General features: G+C 41.6%; 1 protein-coding gene across 6 annotated transcripts in view; it reads right to left on the reverse strand.

The window, feature by feature from the left end:
• The window catches only part of TERF1 (telomeric repeat binding factor 1), a 965,901-nt gene that overhangs the window by 746,333 nt on the left and 194,112 nt on the right, over positions 1-25,456 (reverse strand). For all 6 annotated transcript variants that reach the window (XM_044067234.1, XM_044067236.1, XM_044067233.1 and 3 more), the window contains exon 2: positions 9,883-9,978. In XM_044067234.1, the coding sequence (XP_043923169.1) occupies positions 9,883-9,978 (96 nt within the window). The remainder of the gene's footprint in view (positions 1-9,882; positions 9,979-25,456) is intronic.

Consider the following 25,456-nt stretch of genomic DNA (forward strand, 5'->3'; position numbering starts at 1 on the left):
CACTGTTGCAGTCATTACATTTGGGTAATCTGCTGGCAGGTTGCCCTCAGGTCGGCCTGAATAACAAAGTATTAGGTCCTGTGTCGGTTGCTGTCTCCTCTTCCACAACGTCAGGTCGTCAGGGGTATAAAACATGCAGCAGATGCCATTTTAATCAGTTTTTCTTGCCCCAGATGTCAGGTGCCCCCCCCCCCCCAAATGGGGAGCAAAATATATATATATATATATATATATATATATATATATATATACATATATATATAAATAAATAAATACACACACACACACGTATTTTAGAACACACAAAAATTTACCTCCAACTAAAAGCAAACAAAGGCTTTTGAGCATAGTGAAGGAAAGAAGAGGTATAATAGAGAAGCAAGGGGGCTGGTGGGTAACCCGGACTGCAACAGTGAATACATTTGAACATCTACATTTATGGTAAGTGTACACAACTGTACTATGTTTTGTGTTTTACTGTTGCAGTCATTACATTTGGGTAGAATCCCAAAGCTATGGATGGGAGGATGGAATTAAACAGCATTAGGAGCAGCTATAAGGCCCTGCAGGACTGCAGTGGCAAAGCCTGCTCTGGATTTAGAAAAGAGAGGGGTAAATGGTAATGTGTGCATGTAGCAGAAACGAATACAATGGCTTATCCATTTTGAAATAGTCTGCTTTGATATAGCCTTCCCCTCTGTTTCTGCAGCAAATACCACCAGTAGTTGCTCAGACTTTTAGAGATTTTGTCCTGTTTAAGTAGAGTCTTAGTTGTCTGTGTACATCCTATGAATGCAGAATTCGCTCCCTCTTGTTCTGCGGATTTGGGAAAAAAGTTGGCAGGTGAATGGTCTGGTTAAGAGCCACACTGGATACCACCTTAGGCACAAAAGGAGGATTGGTCGTGAGGGCCACCCTGTCCAGGTAAAAGATAATGAAAGGCTCTACTGCCATGAGAGCCTGTAGTTCTGAAATCCTTCTAGCTGAAGTGACTGCTAAATGAAAGGCTGTCTTTCAAGAAAGAAATTTTATGTCCACAGTAGCAGCTGGTTCAAAAGGAGGTAGGGTGAGTTTTTCCAGCACAAAATTGAGGTCCCATGCAGGAGTCAGTGCTCTCCTGCTGGGAGGTCTTAAATTTTTGGCCCCTCTGAGGTACTGCTTTAGCAGGGGATGAGAAAAGAGAAGAGGCTCTGTGTTGTACTGAGCCGAGATGGCAGAGGCATGGATTTTACAGAAGAAAAAAAATAGGCCCTTGTGAAGCATCTCAGTTAAATATTGCAAAATCTGAGGAATATTGGGCATTGCTGCGTTCCTTGTGCTTGGTTCCAAGCACAGAATCTCTTCCATTTATCAGCATAAGATTTTCTAGTACTAGGCCTTCTAGCCTCCAAAATGACATCCATCACATGTTTATTGAGAGATGTGATTGGTGAAATTAGTTGATTAGCCATGCTGCAAAATTCAGAGTTTGTAGCTGAGAGTGTGCAGAACTTGATAGTTCTGCTGAGACAACAGATGAGGTGTCGGAGGCAAGTACCACGGAGGAAGGTGTGACATATTCCTTAGAAGCGGGTACCAGTTTTGGCGAGGCCAGTCTGGAGCAATCAGAATCATTTTTGTTTTTTTCCTGTCTGACTTAGTAAAACCTTGGAGAGCAGAGGGGGAAAGGCATAGACTGATGGGTATTTCCAGCTGAAGGATAGAGCATCCACATTCCATGCTTTTTTGTGATGAGTTCTTGTGCAAAATTTGTCCAACTGATAGTTTTGGGGAGAGGCAAATAGATCCATGTCTGGGCTCCCCCATTTTCGTGTCAACATGCTGAAGATTTGTGGATCCAGTTTCCATTCATGTGGGACCATAAGATTTCTGCTTAGTTCATCTGCCAGAGTATTTTGCTTTCCTGGCAGGAATCGAGCATGAAGATGTATTCAGTAAGTCAAGGCTGTGTTCCACAAGGCCATGGCTAGTCTGCAAAGGGGGTAGGAGTGGGTACCCCCCCTGCTCGTTTATGTACCACATAACAGTGGGTGTTGTCAGTCTTTATCAGTAGTTGTCCTGGATGAAGGAAGTCTGTCAGAGCATTCTGTACAGCTAGCATTTCTTTCTGGTTGATATGTAGGTGCATTTGATTTGGGCTCCATTCGCCTGAATGCATCTCCCTGCCAGATGGGCCCCCCCCAAGCATAGTCTGATGAGTCTGTAGTCAGTGTTTGGGTGGCAGGGGGTAGAATGAATGACAGTCCCAGGTTTTGGTGATATGCCTCTGCCCACCAAAGGAACTCCTGTTGCAGGCAAGGAATGAGAGGAATCGTTTCCAGGCTGTGACAATGTTGACTCCATAAGCTTTTTAGGTACCATTGAAGTTTCCTCATGTGCAATCTTGCATATGGAATTAGTAGAATGCAGGTTGCCATGAACCCCAAAGCCTGTAGAATTTGTCTTGCAGATAGCTGGGTTTTTTTTGCCACTTGTTTGAAGTATGTTGTCAATTGAATGTATTTGTCTGGCGTGAGGTATGCCATCTGAGTAGTTGTATTCAAGCTTGCACCCAGGAATGTAATTATTTGAGGGGGTACCAGTTGTGATTTCTTTTCGTTTATGGTGTACCCTAGGCATGTTAGAAGCCTTTTTACAAACGCCAGATGTTGAAGAAGAGTGTCCTCGTCCTCTGCCTGAATGAGACAATCGTCCAGACATGGATAAGTTTGAATGTTTGTCTGCAAAATGCAATTACTGGTGCCAGGCACTCTGTGAACACCCTGGGTGCAGTAGACAAACCAAAGGGCAGTGCAGAGAACTGGTAATGCAAATAGCCTGCTTTGAAGCGGAGGTATCTTCTGCAAGATTCCCTGATTGGTATATGCAAGTAAGCCTCTTAAGTCTAGAGTTACCAACCAGGCATTCTTGTCTAGCATAGGAAGTAGCTGTTGTAGAGTCAGCATCTTGAATTTTGGATGTCCAGGAAAGTATTTAGAATGGATAAGTCCAGAATTGGACGCCATGATTTGTCTTTTCCGAGTACCAGGAAAAGTCTTGAACCTTGTCCTTTTTCCTTTTCTGGTACTGGTTGAATTAGCCCCCATATCCATGAGGGACATGACTTGTTTCTGGGCCTCTGCCCACTGATTTGGGGGCAGATCTGGACATCCGTTTGGAATTGGCAACTTGTGGAAATGAAATCTGTACCCCTGGGATACTATATTTAAGACCCACTTGTCCTGGGTAATTAGATGCCAATTTTGAGCATGAAGTGCTGGTTTCCCCCCCAAAGGGGCTGCCAAAAGTTAAGTGCTTGGAAATGGTAGGGGAAAGTCATTGAGACTGTTTACTGTAGGGTGGTGCTTTGCTACCTCCTGATTTGGAGGTGGAGGCACCCCATTGTTTTGTCCTTCAAGATCCTTGCGACTGAAACCTGGAGCCTTTGGAGTGTCTGGGTTTGACCTGAGCGGCTCTGTTGGACACTGGAAAGGACCAGTTCTTAGTAGGCCAGTGCCTACTGAACCTGGGCGACTGCACTTGCAAGAAATCTTTTACAGTTTGCATAGATTTAGCTTGGTCTTCCATCTTTTTTAAAACCCCTTCTGCCTTATTACCAAACAGACTGTCCTGCTGTAAAGGAGCATCCAACAATTTAGCTTTAACATAATCAGGCAGATTTTGCTCCTTGAGCCAAGCATGCCTTCTTATCACAGATCCAGTTATGGCGGCCCTGGAAGAGGCCTCCAAGGAATTAAAACCACATTGCAAAGTATGCTTTCCAACTTGTTCAGCTGAATGCAATAAAATCCTGTAACTATTTTCCACACAATCAGAAATCAACATCAATTTCTGTTTCAGTAAGCCCATAACATGCTGTTGATATTTAAGCATATGAAATTGGGCAGTTTGGAGCCCTGATTGCCAGGGTTGTAGACGTATAAACTTTCTTACCCCATCTATCCAGCGGCCTGGAGTCTCTATCAGAAGGGGAAGGATTTTTGGCTGTAGAAGCCTTAACACCCTTGGGATCCTGAGAAATAGTTTCAGGGTCAGCAGCAGGATTTTTGAAAAGAAATTTGTGTGCCAGGAACCCTGTAATATCTGTCTGGCTTACTAGGAGCCAAGAGGCAGAGAATCAGGAGCCATGCTGGATTCTGAGAAAACAATCTACAATGTCTAAAACAGGAGGTACAGCCAAAAGCCTGTGCTGAGGAAGAAGAAGAAAATCCCTAAGCCTCTTTTTGGATTTTGAAAAGTCCTGACTCTCCCAATGAAAATGTTCCCTTAAGGTTTGCAAAGTCTCTTCAAAAGAAAAATCCTCAGGAGGAGAAGCAGAAGGGATGGATTCCGCTGCATCAGAATCCTCATAAGGTGGAATATAAAATTCCTGATCAGATTCCTGATCAGAAGAGGAATCTGAAGAAATGGAAACCTGATCTGAAGATTCATAATCAGTGCCTTGCCTAGGCCTCTTAGCATAGGGGTGGGGGGTGGGGGGGGCTTGGTAACCCCTGATAAAGGTAATTAAATCCTCGGCCATTTTGATAATGTTTTTTAAGCATAGGGGCCTGAGCACGTGGCTCATGCGTCATTTTTTTAGACATAGAAGTAGGTTTTGGCCTTGTTTTTGATGATGGCGTTGGTTTAATATACAAATGTTGAGGCCTGAAAACACCCTCAGAAGCCGGTGCCTGCTCAGCGGCTCTGGACCCATTCAAGGGGCTAGACATCCGCGGGTTCAATACTTGAAGAATCTCGTGGCATACCGGACTCCGAATGGGTCTCGGTAGAGGCCTGCAACTCGAGTAGCGGGCATCAGGGGCTGCGAAAGCACCTCACTGAGTACCGGCGACTGGCTTAGGAGAAGCTCCGTCGTCGATTTTGGACCTAGACGGTCTGCCTCTTTTTCTTTGAGTTTTTTTGTGAATTCCGGTAGTCGGATTGCTAACAGACGACATTTCAGGATAGTTAAATCTTGAACCGAAGTATTTAGAAGCAAAAATATACAGACGCTTAATAGTGCGTTGGTTAAATTTAGCACAAAACCGACAGCAAAGCACGTTGTGATCAGGGCCTAGGCAAGGAATACAGTACAAATGAAAATCCTTATGAGGTATTTGCTTCCTACAAGTAATACAATTATTAACTTTTACTGACATCAGTAAGGAGCAAGAAAAAGTTTCCCCAACGGGGTACTTTGCTTTAGTTTGAAGACTTCGGTTCTGAAACTCGAAAACAAAAATTTCAGGAGTCAGCCGACTGGCACTTGCGAACTGCTTCGGGCACTGCGTGGCAAGAAAGACTGATTAAAATGGCGTCTGCTGCATGTTTTATACCCCTGACGACCTGACGTCATGGAAGAGGAGACAGCAACCGACGCAGGACCCAATTTGTTATTCAGGCCGAATGAGGGCAACCTGCCAGCAGATTACCCAAAATGTAATAACTGCAACAGTGAAACACGAACATCTGACCGTGCATGTAGCCTGCTTTAAAGCGTAGGTATCTTCTGCAAGATTCCCTGATTGGGATGTGCAGGTAGGCTTCCTTTAAATCAAGTGTTGCCAACCAGGCATCTTTGCCTAGCATAGGAAGCAACTAGTGAAGAGTTAGCATCTTGAATTCTGGAATCACCAAAAAGGTGTTTAAGGTAGACAGGTCTAGGATAGGACGCCATGAGTAGTCTTTTCTGGGTACCAGGAAAAGTCTTGAGTAGAAACATTGTCCCTTTTCCTCTTCTGGTACAGTTTGAATAGCCTTATGCTTAAGAGAGAGAGTACTTGCTTTTGAGCCTCTGCCCACTGATTTGGGGGTAGATCTGGCCAACCGTTTGGGGTTGGTAACGTGTGGAAGTGAAATCTGTATCCTCGGGAAACTATATTTAAAACCCATTTGTCCTGGGTAATGAGTTACCATTTTTTTTGCCTGCAGAGCAATCTTTCCCCCTAAAGGAGCAGTCAGTTGAGAAGTGCCTGGAAGTTTTAAAGTTAAGTCATTGAGACAGTTTACCATAGGGGGGAGTTTTACTACGCCCAGATTTGGATGTGGGAGCCCCTCACTGCTTAGTCCTGTGCGTACCCTGGGACTGAAGCCTGGGTGTTCTGCTGGGTCTGGGTTTGGACTGAGAAGGCCTGAAAGAGGCAGGAAAGGACCAATTCTTAGAGGGCCAATGCCTACTAAATCTTGGAGATTGTACTCGTGGGAAATCTTAAACAGTTTGCATAGATTTAGCTTTTTCCTCCATCTTTTTAAGAACTTCTTCCGCCTTGTTGCCAAACAGGCGGTCCTGATTTAAGGGAGTATCCAGTAATTTAGCTTTAACATGATCTGGGAAGGATTGCTCCTTAAGCCAAGCATGCCTTCTAAGTACAGACCCAGTGACAGCAGCCCTGCAAGATACCTCTAGTGAATCAAAACCACATTGCAAAGTATGTTTCCCAACCTGTTCAGCAGGATGCATTAAATCATCCTGTAAATCCTTATTTTCAGCACAAATCAGGAATCAACATCATTTTCTGTTTAAGCAATCCAATAATATGCTGCTGATACTTTAACATATGAAACTGGCAGTTTAAGGCCCTAATGGCCAAGGTTGCAGAAGTGTATACCTTCTTATCCCATCTATCCAGCGCCCTGGAGTCTCTATCAGAGAGGGTAGGATTTTTGGCAGTAGCAGCCTTAATGCCCTTGGGTTCCTGTGAAATGGTCTCAGGATCCGCAGTAGAATTTTTAAAAAGGAACTTGTGAGAGTCAGGAACCCTGTAATATCTATCAGGTTTTCTGGGAGCAGGAGGTAGAGAGTCAGGGGCCAAGCTAGATTCCGAAAAGGCATCAACAATGTCTAGTACAGGAGGGATAGCTAAAGGCCTGTGCTGGGGCAGGAGTAAGAAATCCCTAAGCCTCTTTTTAGAATCAGAGTAATACTGACTTACCCAATGAAAATGCTCCCTAAGAGTATGCAAGGTTTCACCAAAAGAGAAATCCTCTGGGGGGAAGCAGAGGGAATAGAGTCCTCAGCATCAGAATCCTCATAGGTAGATAAGGGTAAATCCTGGTCATCAGAGGAAACAAATTACAGAAGTATCGTAAGCAAACTCAGTCCTAGGTCTCTTAGAGGGGGAACGTTGGCTTCCCCTGATTAAAGTAATAAGGTCTTCAGCCATTCTTACTTGTTTTTCAGGCATAGAGGCCTGACCATGCAGTCTGGGCATCGGTTTTCTAGGCATGGTTCGAGGTTTAGGCTTTGAAGAAGAAGATGGCGTTGGTTTAATATGCAAGTCAGTAGGCCTGAATACACCCTCAGAAGCCAGTGCCTGCACAGCGGCTCTGGACCCATCCACGGTAGAGTCATCCGCAGGTTCCACAGTTGGAAGCATCTCGCGGCATGGGTATCCGAATAGGTCGCAGTAGAGGCCTGCGAATCTGAAGTAGTGGGTATCAGGAGCTGCGAAAACGCCTCACTGAGTATCGGTGAACTGGCAACTGGATTAGGAGAAGGGTCATCGGCAGCTTTGGACCAAGGCAGCCTGTCTCTGTCTTTATCTTTGCGGTTTTTTTGGAATGTCGGTAGTCGGATGGTTTACCGAAGACATATCTAGATAATTGAACAGAGTATCAAAATATTTAGAAGCATAAATATACAGACTACGGATAGTTTGTTGTTTAAATAAGGCACAAAACCGACAGCGAGGTATGTCGTGGTCAGGGCCTAGGCAAAGAATACAGTATGAATGGAAATCTTTGAGGTATTTGCTTTCCACAAGAAATACAATTATTAACTTTTACTGCCATCGGTTTAGAGTAAGAAAAAGTTTCCTTAATAGGGTGCTTAGCTTTATTTGAAGACTTCGGTTCTGAAACTCAAACAAAAATTTCAGGAGTCGGCCGACCGGCACTTGCAAACTGCTTCAGCTTCGGGCACCGCACGGCAAGAAAGACTGGGGTGATGGCGTCTGCTGCATGTTTTATACCCGACGACCTGAAGTCATGGAAGAAGGGACAGCAACTGATGCAGGACCCAAGACTTTGTTAATCAGGCCGACTGAGGGCTACTGCAAGCAAATAACCCAAAAGTGATGACTGCAACAGTGAAACACGAATAACATCTATACAGAAAATGGCATTAAACATCTTTTTCTTCTCTAGAAAGCTACGAATAAGAAAGGATGAATAGGGCAAGTGTACAAGACTTCGGGCTCTCTTCTGGATGAAGATAACATCTCTAAGAAGTCCTCTAAGAGGGAAAAATATGGGAAAATAAGACGCTGCAGTCTGAACTGACTGGGAATATAAACAGATCAAGACAAGGCGTCCCTCAATGGTGCAATTTGGAATCAGCAATTAAAACAAATCTAGCTATTTTATTCTCGGTGATTTACCATCTGTGTGTTATATGCAGACAGGAAACAGTAGTGGTAACCCATATTCTAATTTTGGAAGGAGGACATTTGGAAGTGCTTTGTGGGCACAAGGAGATAGTAGACAGAAGATTCAGAGCTTTATAGGAGCGTTACCTTTACCAGTAACGTTGTCAATGAGTAGTTAAGTTTAGTGATTCCATCCAAGGTCATACCCTTGAGTTTCGTACTCTACAACATAAGGGACAATATTGCCTTGATTATCTGTAACGCCAATACTGGGAATGTGTTTTTTTTTTTTTTTTTTTTTTGGAGAGGTTGAGACCATCACATTTTTGTGGTTAACTGGGAGATTATTTTGGTCAGTGGCAGAGTTTGAAGGACTGCTGAAGTTAACAGTGCAGGATGCTTGCATACTTAAAAGTTGTATTACAAACTTGGACCCAATTTAGGGAGACTATCAGGAAGGTCATTAATGAATAGAGAAAACAGTAAGGGGCCCAAGACTGAACCTTGAGGGGCACCTGTATGCAAGGTTCTAAGGGCAGACAGACAGTTGTCAAAGTATGCAAGAAATGCCCTGCCTTTCATGTAACAAATGAATGACATTTTGGCAAAATTTAAATTTCTGAGGTTTGTGATTTACAGTTTAAAAAGGTGCTTGTATTATCAATGAATACAAATGTAACGAGTCTAACATTTACATTACAAGTGAATGTATCAATAGCAGGGATTAGACTGCAGCTGTGACAAAGGCATTTCTAAAAGGAGTGACATCCATCAGAGAGGAGTCCATAGCTGATGAGGTCTGAATAATTGTCTACAGAGAACACCGAAAACAAAGAGCGGAAATGGGACGAAGTCCTTGAAGGCTTTGAGTATGGTGACCTTAGGGATGGGACTAACAAGAGCAGGCTTAAAATGACTGGGGCACTACACTGATGGCGAGTGACGAGTTGTAAACACAGGCTAAAGGCCATACATTTTTTCTGTTGCTCGTGAGGAAAGTAGGGTAGAAGAAGTATTTTTGGAGGGGGTGGGTTTCAAGTTCTGTATCAATGTTTTTGCTTCCTTCTCAGAGGGATCACCACAGATGTGTCTTTGCTATTATTTTAGGTGGAAAACAATAATGCACAAATAAGTTCAGCTGGTGTTTCAAAGCAACCACAAACTATAAAGCAGTACACTGTTTCACTCCAACTGCCAGCTCAGAGGTCCACTGTATTTATGCACCCACAGGAAGGTGTGAAAATGAAAACACTGCCATATAAAAACAGGAAGAAGAGAGTGTGTTCCACTTAATGTTGAAGTCCCCCCCCCCCCCACACCATCTCTGCTCAATACCAATTGTGCATTGCAGTTTAAATAACTTAAATTTGAAAAAAGCAGATGCTAACAAGTATATTCTTAAAATGTGCATCTGAAAACCAAGCAATTTTTTAAATCCGTTTCTCAAGCCATTGTGCTTCAGATTTTTTAAAACATAATTCTATATTTGGCAATTTACAGGTTTCCAGAAATTGTAATTCAGAAACATATTTACCAAGATTTTTGCCTTCCACAATACGTGACAGAAACTGGCAGATCCGCACAGACTTCAAATGTGTAGTCTCTATGGAAGCAGGCAAATGAATCATCCCTAAAAAAGATTTAAATAAAATTCAACTAAAACATGCAATTACAGCATTATTTAACTGAAAGGCTGTTAGTAATATTAGCATCACAAGAAGGCAGTAATCACAGTATTCAGCACTGGAGAACATTGCTCACGTGTTTCTGACTTCCCTAAATGATAAACTATCACATATTTAAGCAGGAATGGACCAGAAAAAAATAACTCCAGATGCACACCATGTCTTTCTAGCATATGATTACTAAATATTTAAATGCATCTCCAGTGATGTTTGGCAGCTACAAGTTCAATTTCAAGTTGAACATAAGACTGATGAAAAAGTACAGTTGTGTACACTTACCATAAATGTAGATGTTAGAGTGTCTTCACTGTTGCAGTCATGACTGTAGGGTTCTCCCCTGCCGGCAGGCAGTCCCCGGTCGGCCAGAATCCCAAAGTCTGGGTCCGGCGTCGGCTGTTCAACCATGCTTCCCGACGTCAGAGCGCCAGGAGTACAAAGCTGACAGCCGACGCCATGTTCTCCAGTTTTTCTTGCCCCAGATGTCAGGAGTTCGAAAATGAGTAAGGTCCCATAACCTTTGCAAATACACCTCAAAAGAATGGTGAGAAAGGAAACCATACAAAGGTAAAAATAAGAGGGGACAGGAGGGAGGAATTAGACTGCAACAGTGAAGACACACGAACATCTACATTTATGGTAGGTGTACACAACTGTACTATGTTCATCGTGTTTCACTGTTGCAGTCATGACTGTAGGGTAGAATCCCAAAGCAGAGTGAAAGGGAGGTCATAAAGTAGAAGGGGCGGCTAAAAGGCCGTGCAAGACTGCAGAAGCAAAGCCTGCCCTAGACTAGAGAGGTAGATTGTAGTGCTTTGAAAAAGTATGCACTGAACTCCAAGTTGCAGCCTCCAAAATGTCTTTGGTAGGAACTCCCCTGAGGAAGGCAGCTGAAGTGGCAGCAGCTCTGGTGGAATGAGTCCGTATACCCCCTGGGATTTGCTTTCCATGGTGTGAATAACAAAATCTAATACCGTGAGCAATCCATTTAGAAATGGTCTGTTTTGAAATGGCTTTACCTTGAGAACTTGAAGCATAAGAAACAAACAATTGCTCTGATTTTCTGATGTCCTTGGTTCTGTCCAGGTAAAAACGTAGTTGTCTGCGTACATCCAAGGAATGTAAGATCCTTTCCCCTTTATTTTGAGGAGTGGGGAAAAAGGTTGGTAAGTGAATAGTTTGATTTAAAGCCACTTTGGAAACCACCTTAGGCATGAATGTAGGATTAGTCCTTAAAGAAATCCTGTCTTGATGAAAAATAATATAAGGTTCCACAGCCATAAGAGCTTGCAACTCTGAAACTCTCCTGGCAGAGGTCAGAGCTAACATGATGGCTGTTTTCCAAGATAAAAACTTGATGTCAGAAGAGGCAGCAGGCTCAAAAGGAGGTAAGGTGAGTTTTTCCAAAACATAGTTAAGATCCCAAGCAGGAATGGGAGGAGATCTAGGAGGCCTTAAGTTCTTAGCTCCTCTGAGAAACTGTTTCATGAGCTGGTGGGAAAAGATTGGAGGATCTGTATTATAATGAGCGGAAATAGCAGAGGCATGAATCTTAATGGAAGAGAAAGAGAGACCCTTATGTAAGAGATCTGTCAGATAAAGTAAAATCAAAGGAATGTTAGGAAGAAGAGGATCAGAATCCTGAGCCTGCATCCAGGAACAAAATCTTTTCCATTTTCCTGCATACGATTTTCTAGTACTAGGACGTCTGGCTTCTAAAATGACATCCATAACCTGCTTGGGTAGGAGAGAATGAATCAAAGACCCTGGATTAACCAGGCCGCCAGGCTGAGAGTTCTCACATGAGAGTGAAGAACCTGACCCTGATGTTGGGACAGAAGGTTCGGAGTCTGTGGTAAAACCCAAGGGGGCTCCTGACTGAGTTGGATACCAAAACTGTCGAGGCCAATTTTGGGCTAGCAAGATAATCATCTTGGGCCTGTCCTGTTTTATCTTTAATAATACCTGTGGAAGAAGAGGAAGAGGCGGAAAGGCATATCCCGAGAGGTTTCTCCCACCGAATGATAGGGCATCCACTTTCCAAGCTTGTTTGTGGAAAGTCCTGGTGCAAAAATTCTGTAGTTGATGATTGAGATGGGATGCAAAGAGGTCTATGTGAGGAAATCCCCAGACTGCTGTTATCCTCCTGAATATTTTGGTGTCCAGCATCCACTCGTGCGGATCCGAAAGGTTTCTGCTCAGACTGTCTGCCAGGAAGTTTTGCTTTCCTGGTAGAAATTGAGCTTGAAGGTCCAGATTGCAAGCTAGAGCTGTGTTCCATAGATTCATGGCTAGTCTGCAAAGGGGGTAGGAATGAGATCCCCCTTGTTTGTTTATGTACCACATAACTGTGGTGCTGTCTGTTCGTATCAGTAGTTGTCCTGGTTGCAGAAGATTCCTGAAGGCCCACAGAGCTTTCTGAACGGCTAACATTTCCTTTAAATTGATATGTAGGTGCTCCTGATCCTCTGTCCAAAGGCCCTGCATACAGTTGCCCAGAAAATGGGCTCCCCATGCATAATCTGAGGCGTCCATGGTTAGTATCGGAGTGGCAGGAGGCAGACAGAAGGGTTTTCCTTTTTTTAGAGTACATGCCTTGGACCACCAAAGGAATTCCTTTTGAAGACAAGGCAGGACGGAGATCAGTATATGTCTCAACTGTGGCAATGCTGAGACCATACACTTTTTAGGTACCACTGTATTTTCCTCATATGTAGTCTTGCATATGGTACGAGAAGGATGCAGGAGGCCATGTAACCCAAAGCCTGCAGGAATCTCCTTGCAGATAGCCGAGTTAAAGTTGCCAAGGTTTTGAAAGTTGAAGCCAGCTGTAATTGTTTTTCGTATGTCAGAAATGCCATCTGGGTTGTGTTTAGAAGAGCACCCAGAAAAGTAATCTGTTGTGAGCGAGTCAAATTTGACTTTATGTTGACAGTGAATCCCAGGAACTTGAGAAGTTTCTGAACAAATTCTAGATGCTGGAATAAGACATCCTTGCTGTCTGCCTGAATAAGACAATCGTCCAGATAAGGGTAAATTTGAATTCCCTTGAGTCTGCAATAAGCTACGACTGGAGCCAGGCACTTGGTGAAGACCCTGGGCGCAGTAGACAATTCAAAGGGCAGCGCAGAGAATTGATATTGCCTCGACCCGGCCTTGAATCTGAGGTATTTTCTGCACTCCTGCCTGATGGGAATGTGTAAATATGCCTCTTAAATCCAAAGTCACTATCCATGCATTTTTGGCCAGCATTGGAAGTAGCTGCTGTAGAGTAAGCATCTTGAATTTTGGTATTTCTAGAAAAGTGTTCAAGACTGACAGATCCAGAATGGGTCTCCATGAATTTTGCTTCCTGAGGACTAGAAAGAGCCTTGAGTAAAAACCTTGTCCCATCTCTGAAAGCGGAACTAGTTCTATGGCTTTCATAGCCAAAAGAGCTTCCACCTGGTTTAAGGCCTCTGTCCATTGATGTTTTGGAAGATCTGGCCATCCGCTTGGCCTTGGTAGGGTATGAAAATGGAATTTGTAACCTCTTAAAACCACATCCAGAACCCACTTGTCTTGGGTTATACGAGTCCAATTTTGGTGAAAATGTGAAAGTCTTCCTCCGAGTGGGGCTTCCAGGCAAGAAGTTCCTGCAGCCCAACAGAGGGAGTCATTGAGTCTGTTTCCTATGGGTTTGCGACCTGTCCTCTCCCCCTCTAGGGGTGGAAGCAGTCCACTGTCTTGGTCTGTAAGAGGCTTGTGCTTGAGGCCTTCCTTGGGAGCATCTGTATCTACCCCTCTGAGGCCTGTCTGTATTGGGAAAGGACCAATTTTTAGTAGGCCAATTCCTGCTAAATCTGGGAGGCTGTACTTGTAAGAAATCTTTAACAGTTTGCATGGATTTCGCCTTGTCCTCCATCTTTTTAATCGCCTCCTTCAGCTTTAGATCCAAACAAAACATTATGCTGAACAGGAGCATCCAATAATTTAGCTTTTACTTGATCAGGCAAATTTTGTTCCTTTAACCATGCATGCCTTCTAATGACTGTGCCAGAGGCAGCAGCCCTACAAGAAGCCTCCAAGGCATCAAATCCACAGTGTAAACCATGCTTCCCAACTTGTTCAGTGGCATGCATTAAGTCATGTAATTCCTTATCATCTGCACAGGCGGAAATGGAAGTAAGCTTTTGTTTTAAAACAGACAGGAGAAATTGCTGGTATTTCAGCATATGAAACTGACAGTTTAAAGCCCTAATGGATAAAGTAGCAGAAGTGTACACTTTTTTGCCCCATCTTTCTAAAGATCTGGAATCTTTCTCAGTGGGAATGGGGTTTTTTGCAGAAGCGGCCTTAACTCCCTTAGGACCCTGAGAAATGGTTTCAGGGTCAGCAGTAGGGTTCTTGTACAAAAACTGGTGGGAATCAGGAACCCTGTAATATCTGTCAGGCTTAACAGGAGCAGGAGGGAAAGAGTCAGGGGTTACGTTAGCCTCCGAAAAAGCATCATCCATAATATCCAAAATAGGAGGAATAGCCAGGGGTCTATGTTTGGGAAGAAGAAAATCCCTTAGTCTTTTCTTAGATTCTGAATACTCCTGTCCTTCCCAGTGGAAATGTTCCCTCATTTCATGCAAAGTTTCCCCAAAAGAGAAATCCTCAGGGGGAGAAGCTAAAGGAATGGATTCCTCGGCATCAGAATCCTCATAAGGAGGGAAATAATATTCCTGGTCAGAAGAAGAAACTGAAGAAACAGAAGCCTGATCAGAGGAGTCGTAATAAACTTCCTGCCTTGGCCTTTTATCTGGAGGGGGATGAGAACCCCTAATCATAGTAAGTAAATCCTCCGCCATCTTAAGTAACTGTTTCTGTGACTTGTGAGCCGGATCAGAAGAGGCCTGTGTTGCAGTCTTTGATTGGGAAGGAGTCTTTGCCTTTATCAGAAGCTGAGTAGGCCTGAAAACCCCTTCGGAAGCTGGTACCTGCACAGCGGCTCCGGACCCATCCGAAGGAGCATTGTCTGAAGGTCCTGCAATTGAAATATTCAAAGGCCTAGATGGCTCCTCATGGGAGTCCATTTAGGCCATCGGTTCCGAAATGGCCGACGACAGGGGCTGCAAAAGCGCCTCACTGGCAACGGCCGAACCTGAAGCTGGCTCTGCTTGTGCGATATCATCAGATTTGGACCTCGGAGGCCTGTCTTTGTCCTTGCGTCGTTTGTGAACTCCGGTAGCTGGAACCGTATCCGACGACATTTTGTAATTAAAACGCCTACCGAAGTAATGAAATGCAAAATCGTACCTTCGTTTAATAGTACGTTGATTGAATCTAGCACAAAACCGACAACTAGCTATGTCGTGGTCAGGGCCTAGGCAAGGAATACAGTAAGAATGAAAATCCTTATGAGGTATTTGCTTCCCACATGAAATACAATTAACTTTTTCTGACATCGGACTGGAGCAAGAAAAAAGTTTCCCAACGGGGTACTTGGCTTGAGGAGGAGAATAAAATCTTCGGACTGAAGTTTTGTTCAAAAAAGATAGTCAGTAGTCAGCAGACCGGCACTTGCGAACTGCTATCACCGCATGGCAAGAAAGACTGGAGAACATGGCGTCGGCTGTCAGCTTTGTACTCCTGGCGCTCTGACGTCAGGAAGCATGGTTGAACAGCCGACGCCGGACCCAGACTTTGGGATTCTGGTCGACCGGGGACTGCCTGCCAGCAGGGGAGAACCCTACAGTCATGACTGCAACAGTGAAACACGATGAACATCTAATAGTTATATGAGGTGTTTGCCACAACAAATACACCTTCAGTGAGATACAAGCTCTGGACAAATAGTACCCTTTCATCTTACACTTCACCTCTCCTAGTATCCAAGTCCCTAATCTAGATGGAGAAGACAATAAACGCTCAAAGAAAAAAAAATGTTTCACCCCTCACAAATCAACACACAATACAATGTTTCTATTCAACAAGCAATAAACAGACGTTATGCACTCACCATAATGATGAATCGGTGTGGTCTGTTTTCATCTTTTCTCATCCTTTGAATTTCAGATCTGACCTCGCATCCAATGTCAGCCACTTTGCAGACTTTGGCTCAATAGCTCAAGCTCCTCCCTTTAACCATAATCCTCAGATCGAGTTTGCCCCCTTGATATCAACCTACAGAAAGGAAACTATACAAATGTCTAGAAACGTGACGGAAAAGGCATCTAGAGACAATAGAGGTAGACCAAAAGGGGTAATACCTCCATGTAATACCAGGAGACAATGCGTATCTTCTTCTGGTGGAAAGGGGAAGAAAGCAGCAGAGGTTGAGGAAGGATGAAGAGAGACAACATAGATGTACCGTTACATCGTGTACATAGCTTTTGCACTTTAGGTTGCCTTTTTCGTCAGTTCAACTTTTAGGACAAAGTCCTCAGCTAGTATCAACCCAGGGTGGTCTTTGTGGGAGAATATTCCCAAGTAAAGTAGAACCAAATGCTGCCCTGTTCCTAGAAGTATAGCCAACGTGTAATGAGCTATGAAGGTATGAGGAGTGGACCAAGTAGCAGAAGCACAGATGTCATCTACAGCAGTTCTATACAAGAAAGTGGAGGAAGTGAAGACTGACCCTATGGAATGAGCTCATGGTGGTCTTGGTAAAAAAAAAAAAAAAAAATGTGTTTAAAACGCAAGAAATACAGTGAGCCATCGTGCTAATCAACTTTAGACAAGTATCATCTCAACTTTGATTTTGAAATTGAAAAACTGATCTTATTTACTGAAAGCTTTAGTTCTATGGAGATAAAATCTCAGCTGTCTGTCTACATCCAATAAATGAAGTATATTATTCCCTTTTACTGAAGAATTTTGGGAAGAACACAAACTAATGGACTGGTTAAGGGCTAATTTTAGAAGAAAGGATTGATTGGTGTGTAAAAAAAACCCCATCTTTATGTAAGGTGATACAAGGTGGCTGGCAAGATAAAGCTTGAAGTTCTTAAACTCTTCCAGTAGATGTAATGGCAACTGGAAAAAATGTTTTTCTAAGGCAAAAATATGAAAATCAGCTTTTGCTACGGGTTCAAACAGGAAATGCACTTTAGGCCTGGAAAAGAACTGTAAGTCCCAAGCAGGTATAGGGTTCCTTGATGGGTTATGCAAGGACTTCCTTAAAAGGTAGGTTTTGCTCAGGTCACCTAAGGGAGGCCAATGACAAATCATCTTTGTCTACATGAAAATAGGAGATTGTAAGCCAGCTGTACTTTTGATTGTAGAGCAACATGCTCCTTTCTGAAAATAGAAGACAGAAATTATAAAACTGCTGAAATGGGCACTAAAAAGGGGTGTAGATTTCTTTTTGTAAGCCCAGATAGAGTAAAGTGTCCATTTGCTCTTGCACATCTTCCTAGTGGAGACGTTTTACAAAACTGGAGAAGAAAGCTTGGACTGTCTAGCCATCACTGGAAGTGGAGAACCCATGCGGTCAACCTCAGAGGTTGTATGTCTTGGTGAAGTAGCACAGAGGGGTGAGACAGAAAATCTGGAAGGGTATCTAGAACCCAAGAAGGGTATATGGCCAAAGGAATGGGAACCACACTTGTAGAGGCAAGAAAGGGGCAATGAAGATTACCTTGCTCTTACATTGATGAGCTTTTTGTAAAAAGCTTGACACAAGAGGTGTCAGCAGGTAGGCCCAATCATGGATTACAGCATCTCTTGGCGGCAACTCTTCTGTGGAGATTAGGGGAAAAAACCTGCTGCATTTGGAAGTGTGGGCAGAGGTGAACAGGTCACAGCATGGTTGGCCCCAATGACGAAAAATCTGTTCTGACACTGAAGGACTAAGAGACCACTTGTAAGGCATGGAAACAGATCTGATCAGTCTGTCCGCTAAAATGTTGAACTTCCCCAGAATATGCATTGTTAAACAAAAGTGGTTGGAAGAGATAAACTGCCACATTCTCACTGCCTCCTGACACAAGGGGTAAGAACGCGTTCCTCCCAGTTTATTGATATACCCGACTGCTGACATGCTGTCCAACTGTATTAAGAGGTAGGATGTCTTGAAATGCCTGCAACACTAGGACTACCCTCATCTCTAGGGCACTAATGTGAAGGCTGGCCTCTAAGGTGGACCACATGTATGGAACTGTCGCTGTTCCAGGTAATGCCCCACCCCCAACTGGGAAGCATCCATAATCACCATGGCCTTGGGCAGTGGGGAGGAAAACAGGAGCAGCCCTGAAAAATACCTGGTGTATGGATCCACCAGGATACATGTCAGCAGATCTTAGTGACAGTCCATTATAGTCCTCTCATGTAGTACTTGCTAAGGGTAGAAGAGCTGTGGAGGCCAGCACTGACCCAAGAAGCTGAAGGACCAGCCTTCAAATGCCTGCAATGCTAGAAGGAATGCAGTCATCTCTAGGTCTTTGATGTGAAGCCCCTGTAATCTCTAGGGTTTGGGCGGGAAGGAGGAAAGACTTGTAGTTGACTGTGATGCCCAAGTATAGACAAAAACGAAGCATGTAGCCCCTGGTACTTATCAGTAGGTACCTGGTGGGAGTTGTGAGGAACCAGTCGTTGAGATGGGGAAACACCCAGAATCCCAGCAATTTAAGGTGAACTGCAAACACTGGCATACTTTTGGTGAACACACTGGCATACTTTTGGTGAACACCCAGACATGCTGTGGTGAGACCAAAGGGCAGGGCTCTGAATTGAAAGTGACTGGCCACCAGCCAGAAGTGAAGGTATTTCCTGTATCGTCTATTTTTAATTGACAGATCACCAGGATGTGTACCATCAAGCGCATCCAATCATCCTTCCTCAAAAGGGGGAGAACAAAGTGAACCACAACCATTGAAAACTTGGAGCGTTTGACAAATTATTTTAAAGTGTGCTTAGGTCTAATATTGGCCTGAGGTCCTCCATCTTCTTTAGCACCAAAACAAATCTTGAATAAGTTCAGAATCCACAATGGTCTGGTCGGACTCTTTACATGACTTTTTCTTAGCAGTTTTTCCATCTCGGAGGCTGCTTTCTTCCTCTGATAGGGTGGTACGTCAGGAATTTTTGTGGGTGAATGGGGGGGGGGGATGCAATAATCTCTAGTAATTATTCTCTGCACCCAGACATCTTTAGTGATGGATGTCCAGGCTTCTGGGTGTAGAGATGAGCACCCCAACTGCCTCCAGAGTGCAGCAGTCAGGCAACCGTTCAGGGGCCCTGTAAATGGGCCTCTGAAGTCTTGCTTTTGCAGGCCTCCCTTGCTGCGTGAGTCTACCATTAGCGTCCCTAGCTCTATCTCCATAAAAGTCCTGACAGAACCCTTGCGATTTTTTGGAACTACATTTCTACGCCCTACTGATTTCTTCAGAAGGTCCTCCAAGGGGATGAAACAGGTATCCCTATGTTTTCTCTTCCTGTTCACTCCTAGAGTGTATCTACCTTTGGGCCCAAATAAGGTAGATACAAAGGATGCATTGATGAATGATGTCTTGTGCGGCTCCACAAAGTCACAAATGTACATCCAGGCATGCCTTCGGATGACAGTGCCTGAACCTGCTGCTCTCGAAACACCTTCTGTAGTGTGTGTGTGTGTGTGTGTGTGTGTGTGTGTGTGTGTGTGTGTGAAATCAGATGCAAAGAGGCATTTGATAGGGACTGAAGTGTGGCCAATTGCGAAGAGACTGCTTGGTTATCCTCCACCAACATGGACCCCACATGGGATTTGGTAATCTTTTCTGAAACCTTGTGAAATGTGTAAGGTAATTCAGCGATTTCAGAGCAAAGGTCACTGAAGATCCAGAATCTCTAGACTCTTTTGTGGGAGAGGTGGACAGAAGGAATTTCCTCAGCAAGTTATTTTTGATGACTGTGGCAACCACCATGGCATCAAACGGGGGGGGGGGGGGCTGCTCCAGTGGGCACAGTACTTGGGTCCAACTTAGTGCGAGTTTGCTTTCTTAACAATGGGCTCCGTCGTAGCCGAATCCTTCCAAACCAGATGGGAAAGGAGGGTCCACCATTTCATCTGCCAAAGGTACCACCTAGGATGTAACTGAGTGTTCTAAAAGCCTCAAACACAGAGTCCTCCTGGGAGGGTCTTTTGTAAGACCAGCCACCTTTCTGTCTCGGCTGTTCAAACATTTCCTTGAATGAGACTTCAAGGGAGTGACTTGGGGACCCTTCCCTAGGGTCTTCTTTTAAAGACTCCTTATGGGGAATCAATGTGCCTCTTTTTGCACTTGCACTTCCGCAAAACTTCCTCATGGGGATGACCCAAGACTTGTATGGGCATTCCCTATAAAAGGGCAGTCGCTTGGTTAGAATGAACGTCTGCCTTGTTGGGACAGAATAAAAAAATCCACAAGCGAAATCTCTCCACTCGACTGATAAACAAACAAAAAGAGAACCAAGGAGAAAAAGTACTGCCACTACTTTTTATTTCGTTTCCACACACCAAACACGTTGTAGCAAAAACGTTATGAACGCCTTCAATTACACTTGCGTTTTCGTCCCAATAAGCATGGACTTCATCAGATAAATGACATTTCATTTGTCTTTTACACAACTTCACTAAATGAAACCCAATAAAAACCTTTCATTTCAAATTCATTAAGCAAATCAAGTTCCACCTAATTCATTAATAACTGATGAAACAATTCATTTTTCATTTAAAATCACTAGTTCATTAAATCTTTCATACATTAATACCTTTCATTTAAAATATTTTTTAAAAAACAATATGTGATATATGTTATGTATATACTTGAAAATTTTTTTGTTATTTCATTTCAATGATGCATTCTAAACAATAAAATAAAAATGCCCCAACATTTCATAGCAAGTGCCATCTTCTGTTTTTATTTTATATTGCACTTATTGTATTTTTTCTTTTTACATTCTAGTTGCATTTTTTCTTTTTACATTCTAGTTGCTCTTAATTTTAATAGGGGTAAAATAGATATATATTCATTTAATCCAGGGGCTTTGTTCGCTTCCAGGGTTAACTGCCACCATAATTCCCTATAACCTACTATTTCCTCCCAAGGGCCTCCTCTAATGTCACATTTAACCTGATCCAGGACAAAGAAACAAAATGTATATCCCTCACATACCTTGGAATGTCTACACAGTGCATTTGTCTCTTTCCCCTTTTTTATGTCGTAAATGTGTTCCTATTTTTTATGTCGTAAATGTGTTCCTATATTCTTTTCTTTAGAGTTCTCTCTGTCTTGCCCACATAAAAGGAAAAACATTTTTCACAAATGGCAAAATATACCAAACCTCTGGAGTCACAGTTAAAATATCCCTTACTAGTTAGCCAACGTCCCCTACTCTCCAAATAAATTTTTTCCGTATTCATTATGAATTCACATTGTCTACATTTCCCACACCTAAAAGTCCCAATTTTTTCCTTACTATCCCTTTCTCCTTTTCTATACAAATCATTTTTTGTCTCTAATATACCTTTAACACTAATGGAATTCTTAAAAACAACCTTAGGTATCCTTTGAGGGACTCCATCCAAGTCAGTGAGGGAGCCAAATTTCTCCCATTCCTTTTGAAATATTGTTTTAATATTTCTATTCAATGCATTATATTCTAGTACAAGGGCTTGCTGAAAGTCCTCCCCTAAATTTACACTCTTCTCATTATTAATATTTGCTCCTTCTCTTTCTCCTAGGATGGGCCTGAATTTGTCTATTCTCCCTCTTTCCACTTCCATTCTTAAGTTCCTAATGAACTTCCTAGGGTACTCTCTTGCTAAAACATTCCTTCTAATAGGTCACATTCTTTTATAAAATCTTCATTGTTACTGGTCATTCTTGACCCTCTGACAAACTGTCCCTTTCACTAGATTTTTCTTACAATAAATTGGATGTGCACTATTGAAGTGTAAAAAGGAGTTTACATAGGTAGGTTTCCTATAAACTCTAGTTTCCAGGGTATTGTTTATTTTAAGAATCTCTATATCCAAATATTGGATGTTTTTTCCTGAATTTGTAGATGTAAATCTAAGGAAATCAGTTGTCCCCCCTATATATTCTATAAATTCCTTCAATTTATCTTGACCCCCAGTCCAAAAAAATATTATATCATCTAGGAACCTTTTGTATAACTTCCAATACCTCACAAAATTGGAATTGAAAATATACTTTTCTTCCCAATTTGCTAAAACCAGGTTTGCAAAAGTAGGTGCACAGGCCGCACCCATGGCAACTCCTTGTATTTGTTGAAAAAATTCACCATTATATGCCAAAAAATTATTCTTTAACACTAAATCCATCAAGCCTGTGCACACTACTTTTTCTTCTATTGTCAAAATCTGATCCATAAAAATTTCTTCTTCAAACATTTGTATACCTGCCATATAAGGAATAGACCCGAATAAATCTACTATGTCTATCGTTACAAATAGTAGGTCTTCTGAATATAATTCTGGCCCCAATTGCCTAAGCAAAGTCCCAAGAATCTTTCAAAATTGCTTGTTTGTTAACCCATATGTGTTTTGTTTTGACATCCACAAACTTGGCTAAGGGGGTAGTTTTTGACCCTTCAGCTGAGACAATTGGTCTTAGTGGGGGGTCCATACTATCTTTGTGAATTTTCGGTATTCCGAATATGACAGGTATTTTAGGTTTTTGAACTTTTAAATATGAAAGAGTCTTCATCTCTATAACATTCTCATTCACCATGTCTTCCAAGATTATATCTATTTTCCTATAAGCTAAATTAATTTCATTTCTGGAAACTGTATATTTGATTTCGTCCCTCAGAATTTCATTCATTTTTCCTTCACATAGAATAATATCCATTAATACCACACCCCCTCCCTTGTCCGGCTTCATAACTCTAATATCTTGGTTATATTTCAATTCCTCTAACTTATTATTTTCATCTATATCCAAGTTCTTTTTATATCCAATTCTCTTCTCAGCCTAACTTCTTTTTCCATAACACACTCAAAATTCCTTAATTGTGTGTGAATGGGGGGGGGGGTTAAAGGTGGATTTTTTTACCAATATCTTTTGTTCACCTTTTATAATATTCTTATTTTTCTCTGTCTTCCTTATGATATAGGAGTTCCATATTCATTTTCCTTAGAAAAAGTTTTATATCTAAAAGTGTTTTCACTACATTACCCTTGACATATGGTATAAATTTAAACCCCTTCTCTAATAAACTAAAATGTTCTTTTTCTAATTTAATGTTACTAAAATTGTAAATGGTGAATCCATTCAATACATTTCTACTACCTATTATTTCTATAGGGGGACAAGATAATGTAGTTTGTTGGGCGGGGGTATATTGTCTCAATACCTCCCCCTTCCCCTTCTCCCCCCTCTCATATAAAAATTTCCAGTATGTCTCCTTTGTAGGCCCAAATCCCTTTCTTCCCTTACTAAAGGGGGAAATTCCATTTCGTATTCATCTTCAGTCCAACCTTCAAAAACCTGTTTCTGTCCAGGTTTATTGTCTTGTCTATCCATTTTCTTATAATTATTATTACTATTGAATGTTGGTTTCGGATAACTAACGTGATTTTCATAATCTTGTATGTCTCTTCTTAATTTCTCCATCTTCCTATCCACCAAACTCTTGCATTTTACATCAATGCCATCTTTTAATTTAAAATATTTATCTATTCCCCTATTTCAAAAATTAAATCTTCTTTAATACATGCATCAAGTTCATCAATCTGTTTCTGTATATTATCTAAATTTCTATTATTTTCTTTAATAATTAATCTAATATCTAAACCACATTTATTAAATACATCAATCAATTCATTGTGAAAAGTGGAACCAATTTGCACATTATTTGGATACTCCCATGTTCTCAAACCTTTTGGAACAATGCTCCGATTTATACATTCTTTTAAATAAGCGTTCTCTATAACAATGGTTTTATATTTATACATAAGTTTAGAGATATTGTCCAACTTTTTGCTGTAAGAATCCGAATTCTTATTTTGTTCTTTTAACGAGTCATTCATCTCCTTATATTTGAACATATTGACAGTACCTGAATTTAAACGCCCATTGTTTTGTTTATTGCCTTCGTTTAAATCCACTATGTCATCTGGACTAGCATCACAAAAAATCCCTGGGGTAGCTGCAGGGTTAAAGCTGTGACCATTCGGTTCTTCTAGGTTGCCGTCGCATATTCAGCGCCAATGAGCTCCCTTTTCCGCTTGTGCTTTTGTAAGCTATACCCCTTATCGTCGTTTCCGTTTGTATAGCATGCCTTCACATCTTTGTTTGCCATAGTTTTGCATAGTGGTGTCAGTAAGTCAATAAGTTCTATTAATTGTCCTATAAGTTTTCTCGACTGGCCACAATCATCACTTCCAGTACTGCTGGTCAGCACCTCCTTCTCCATAACGTCGCCAACGTCAACTAAATAATCCACAAGCGAAATCTCTCCACTCTACTGATAAACAAACAAAAAGAGAACCAAGGAGAAAAAGTACTGCCACTACTTTTTATTTTGTTTCCACACACCAAACACGTTGTAGCAAAAACGTTATGAACGCCTTCAATTACACTTGCGTTTTCGTCCCAATAAGCATGGACTTCATCAGATAAATGACATTTCATTTCATTTGTCTTTTATACAACTTCACTAAATGAAACTCAATAAAAACCTTTAATTTCAAATTCATTAAGCAAATCAAGTTCCACCTAATTCATTAATAATTAAATGATAAAACAATTCATTTTTCATTTAAAATCACTAGTTCATTAAATCTTTCATACATTTTAATACCTTTCATTTAAAATATTTTTTAAAAAAACAATGTGTGATATATGTTATGTATATACTTTAAAAAATTTTTTTGTTATTTCATTTCAATGATGGATGGACTCCCTCCAAGGATACCCAAGGTTGTTTTTAAGAATTCCATTAGTGTTAAAGGTATATTAGAGACAAAAAATGATTTGTATAGAAAAGGAGAAAGGGATAGTAAGGAAAAAATTGGGACTTTTAGGTGGGGTCTCAGGAACACCAAACAAGGATCACCATGATGTAATAAAATGTAGTTTATTCCAGAAAAACGAGCGCTTTCGCATACACACAAATATGCTTCTTCAGGTTACAATTTGAATGAGAAAACTCAAACATTCTTATAGCAAAAGCAATTACATAATTAAATAATTGAGAGCTTAATTTCCTGCTCTTTTCTAGAATAATTAAACAATATATGTAATAGATAGTATATAATAGTGTCTCCTTAAAAACATAGCCACAATGTTAAAAATATATAATCAACTGATAATAAAACAGTGTAGCTGTATTGAATCCATTGTTTAAACAAAGATTTGTTACTAAAACAAATCAAATAGATTTAAACAAGCATGAATATGAAAATGTAAATATAAAGTGCATTATATAGTGTATGGATTTTCACTTCTATTTATTTATTAACTCTTAGCATTT

The sequence above is a fragment of the Protopterus annectens genome, chromosome 3.part1 (genome assembly GCF_019279795.1).
Source record: "Protopterus annectens isolate FY-2018-M chromosome 3.part1, PAN1.0, whole genome shotgun sequence".
Taxonomy (NCBI): Eukaryota; Metazoa; Chordata; order Ceratodontiformes; family Protopteridae; genus Protopterus; species Protopterus annectens.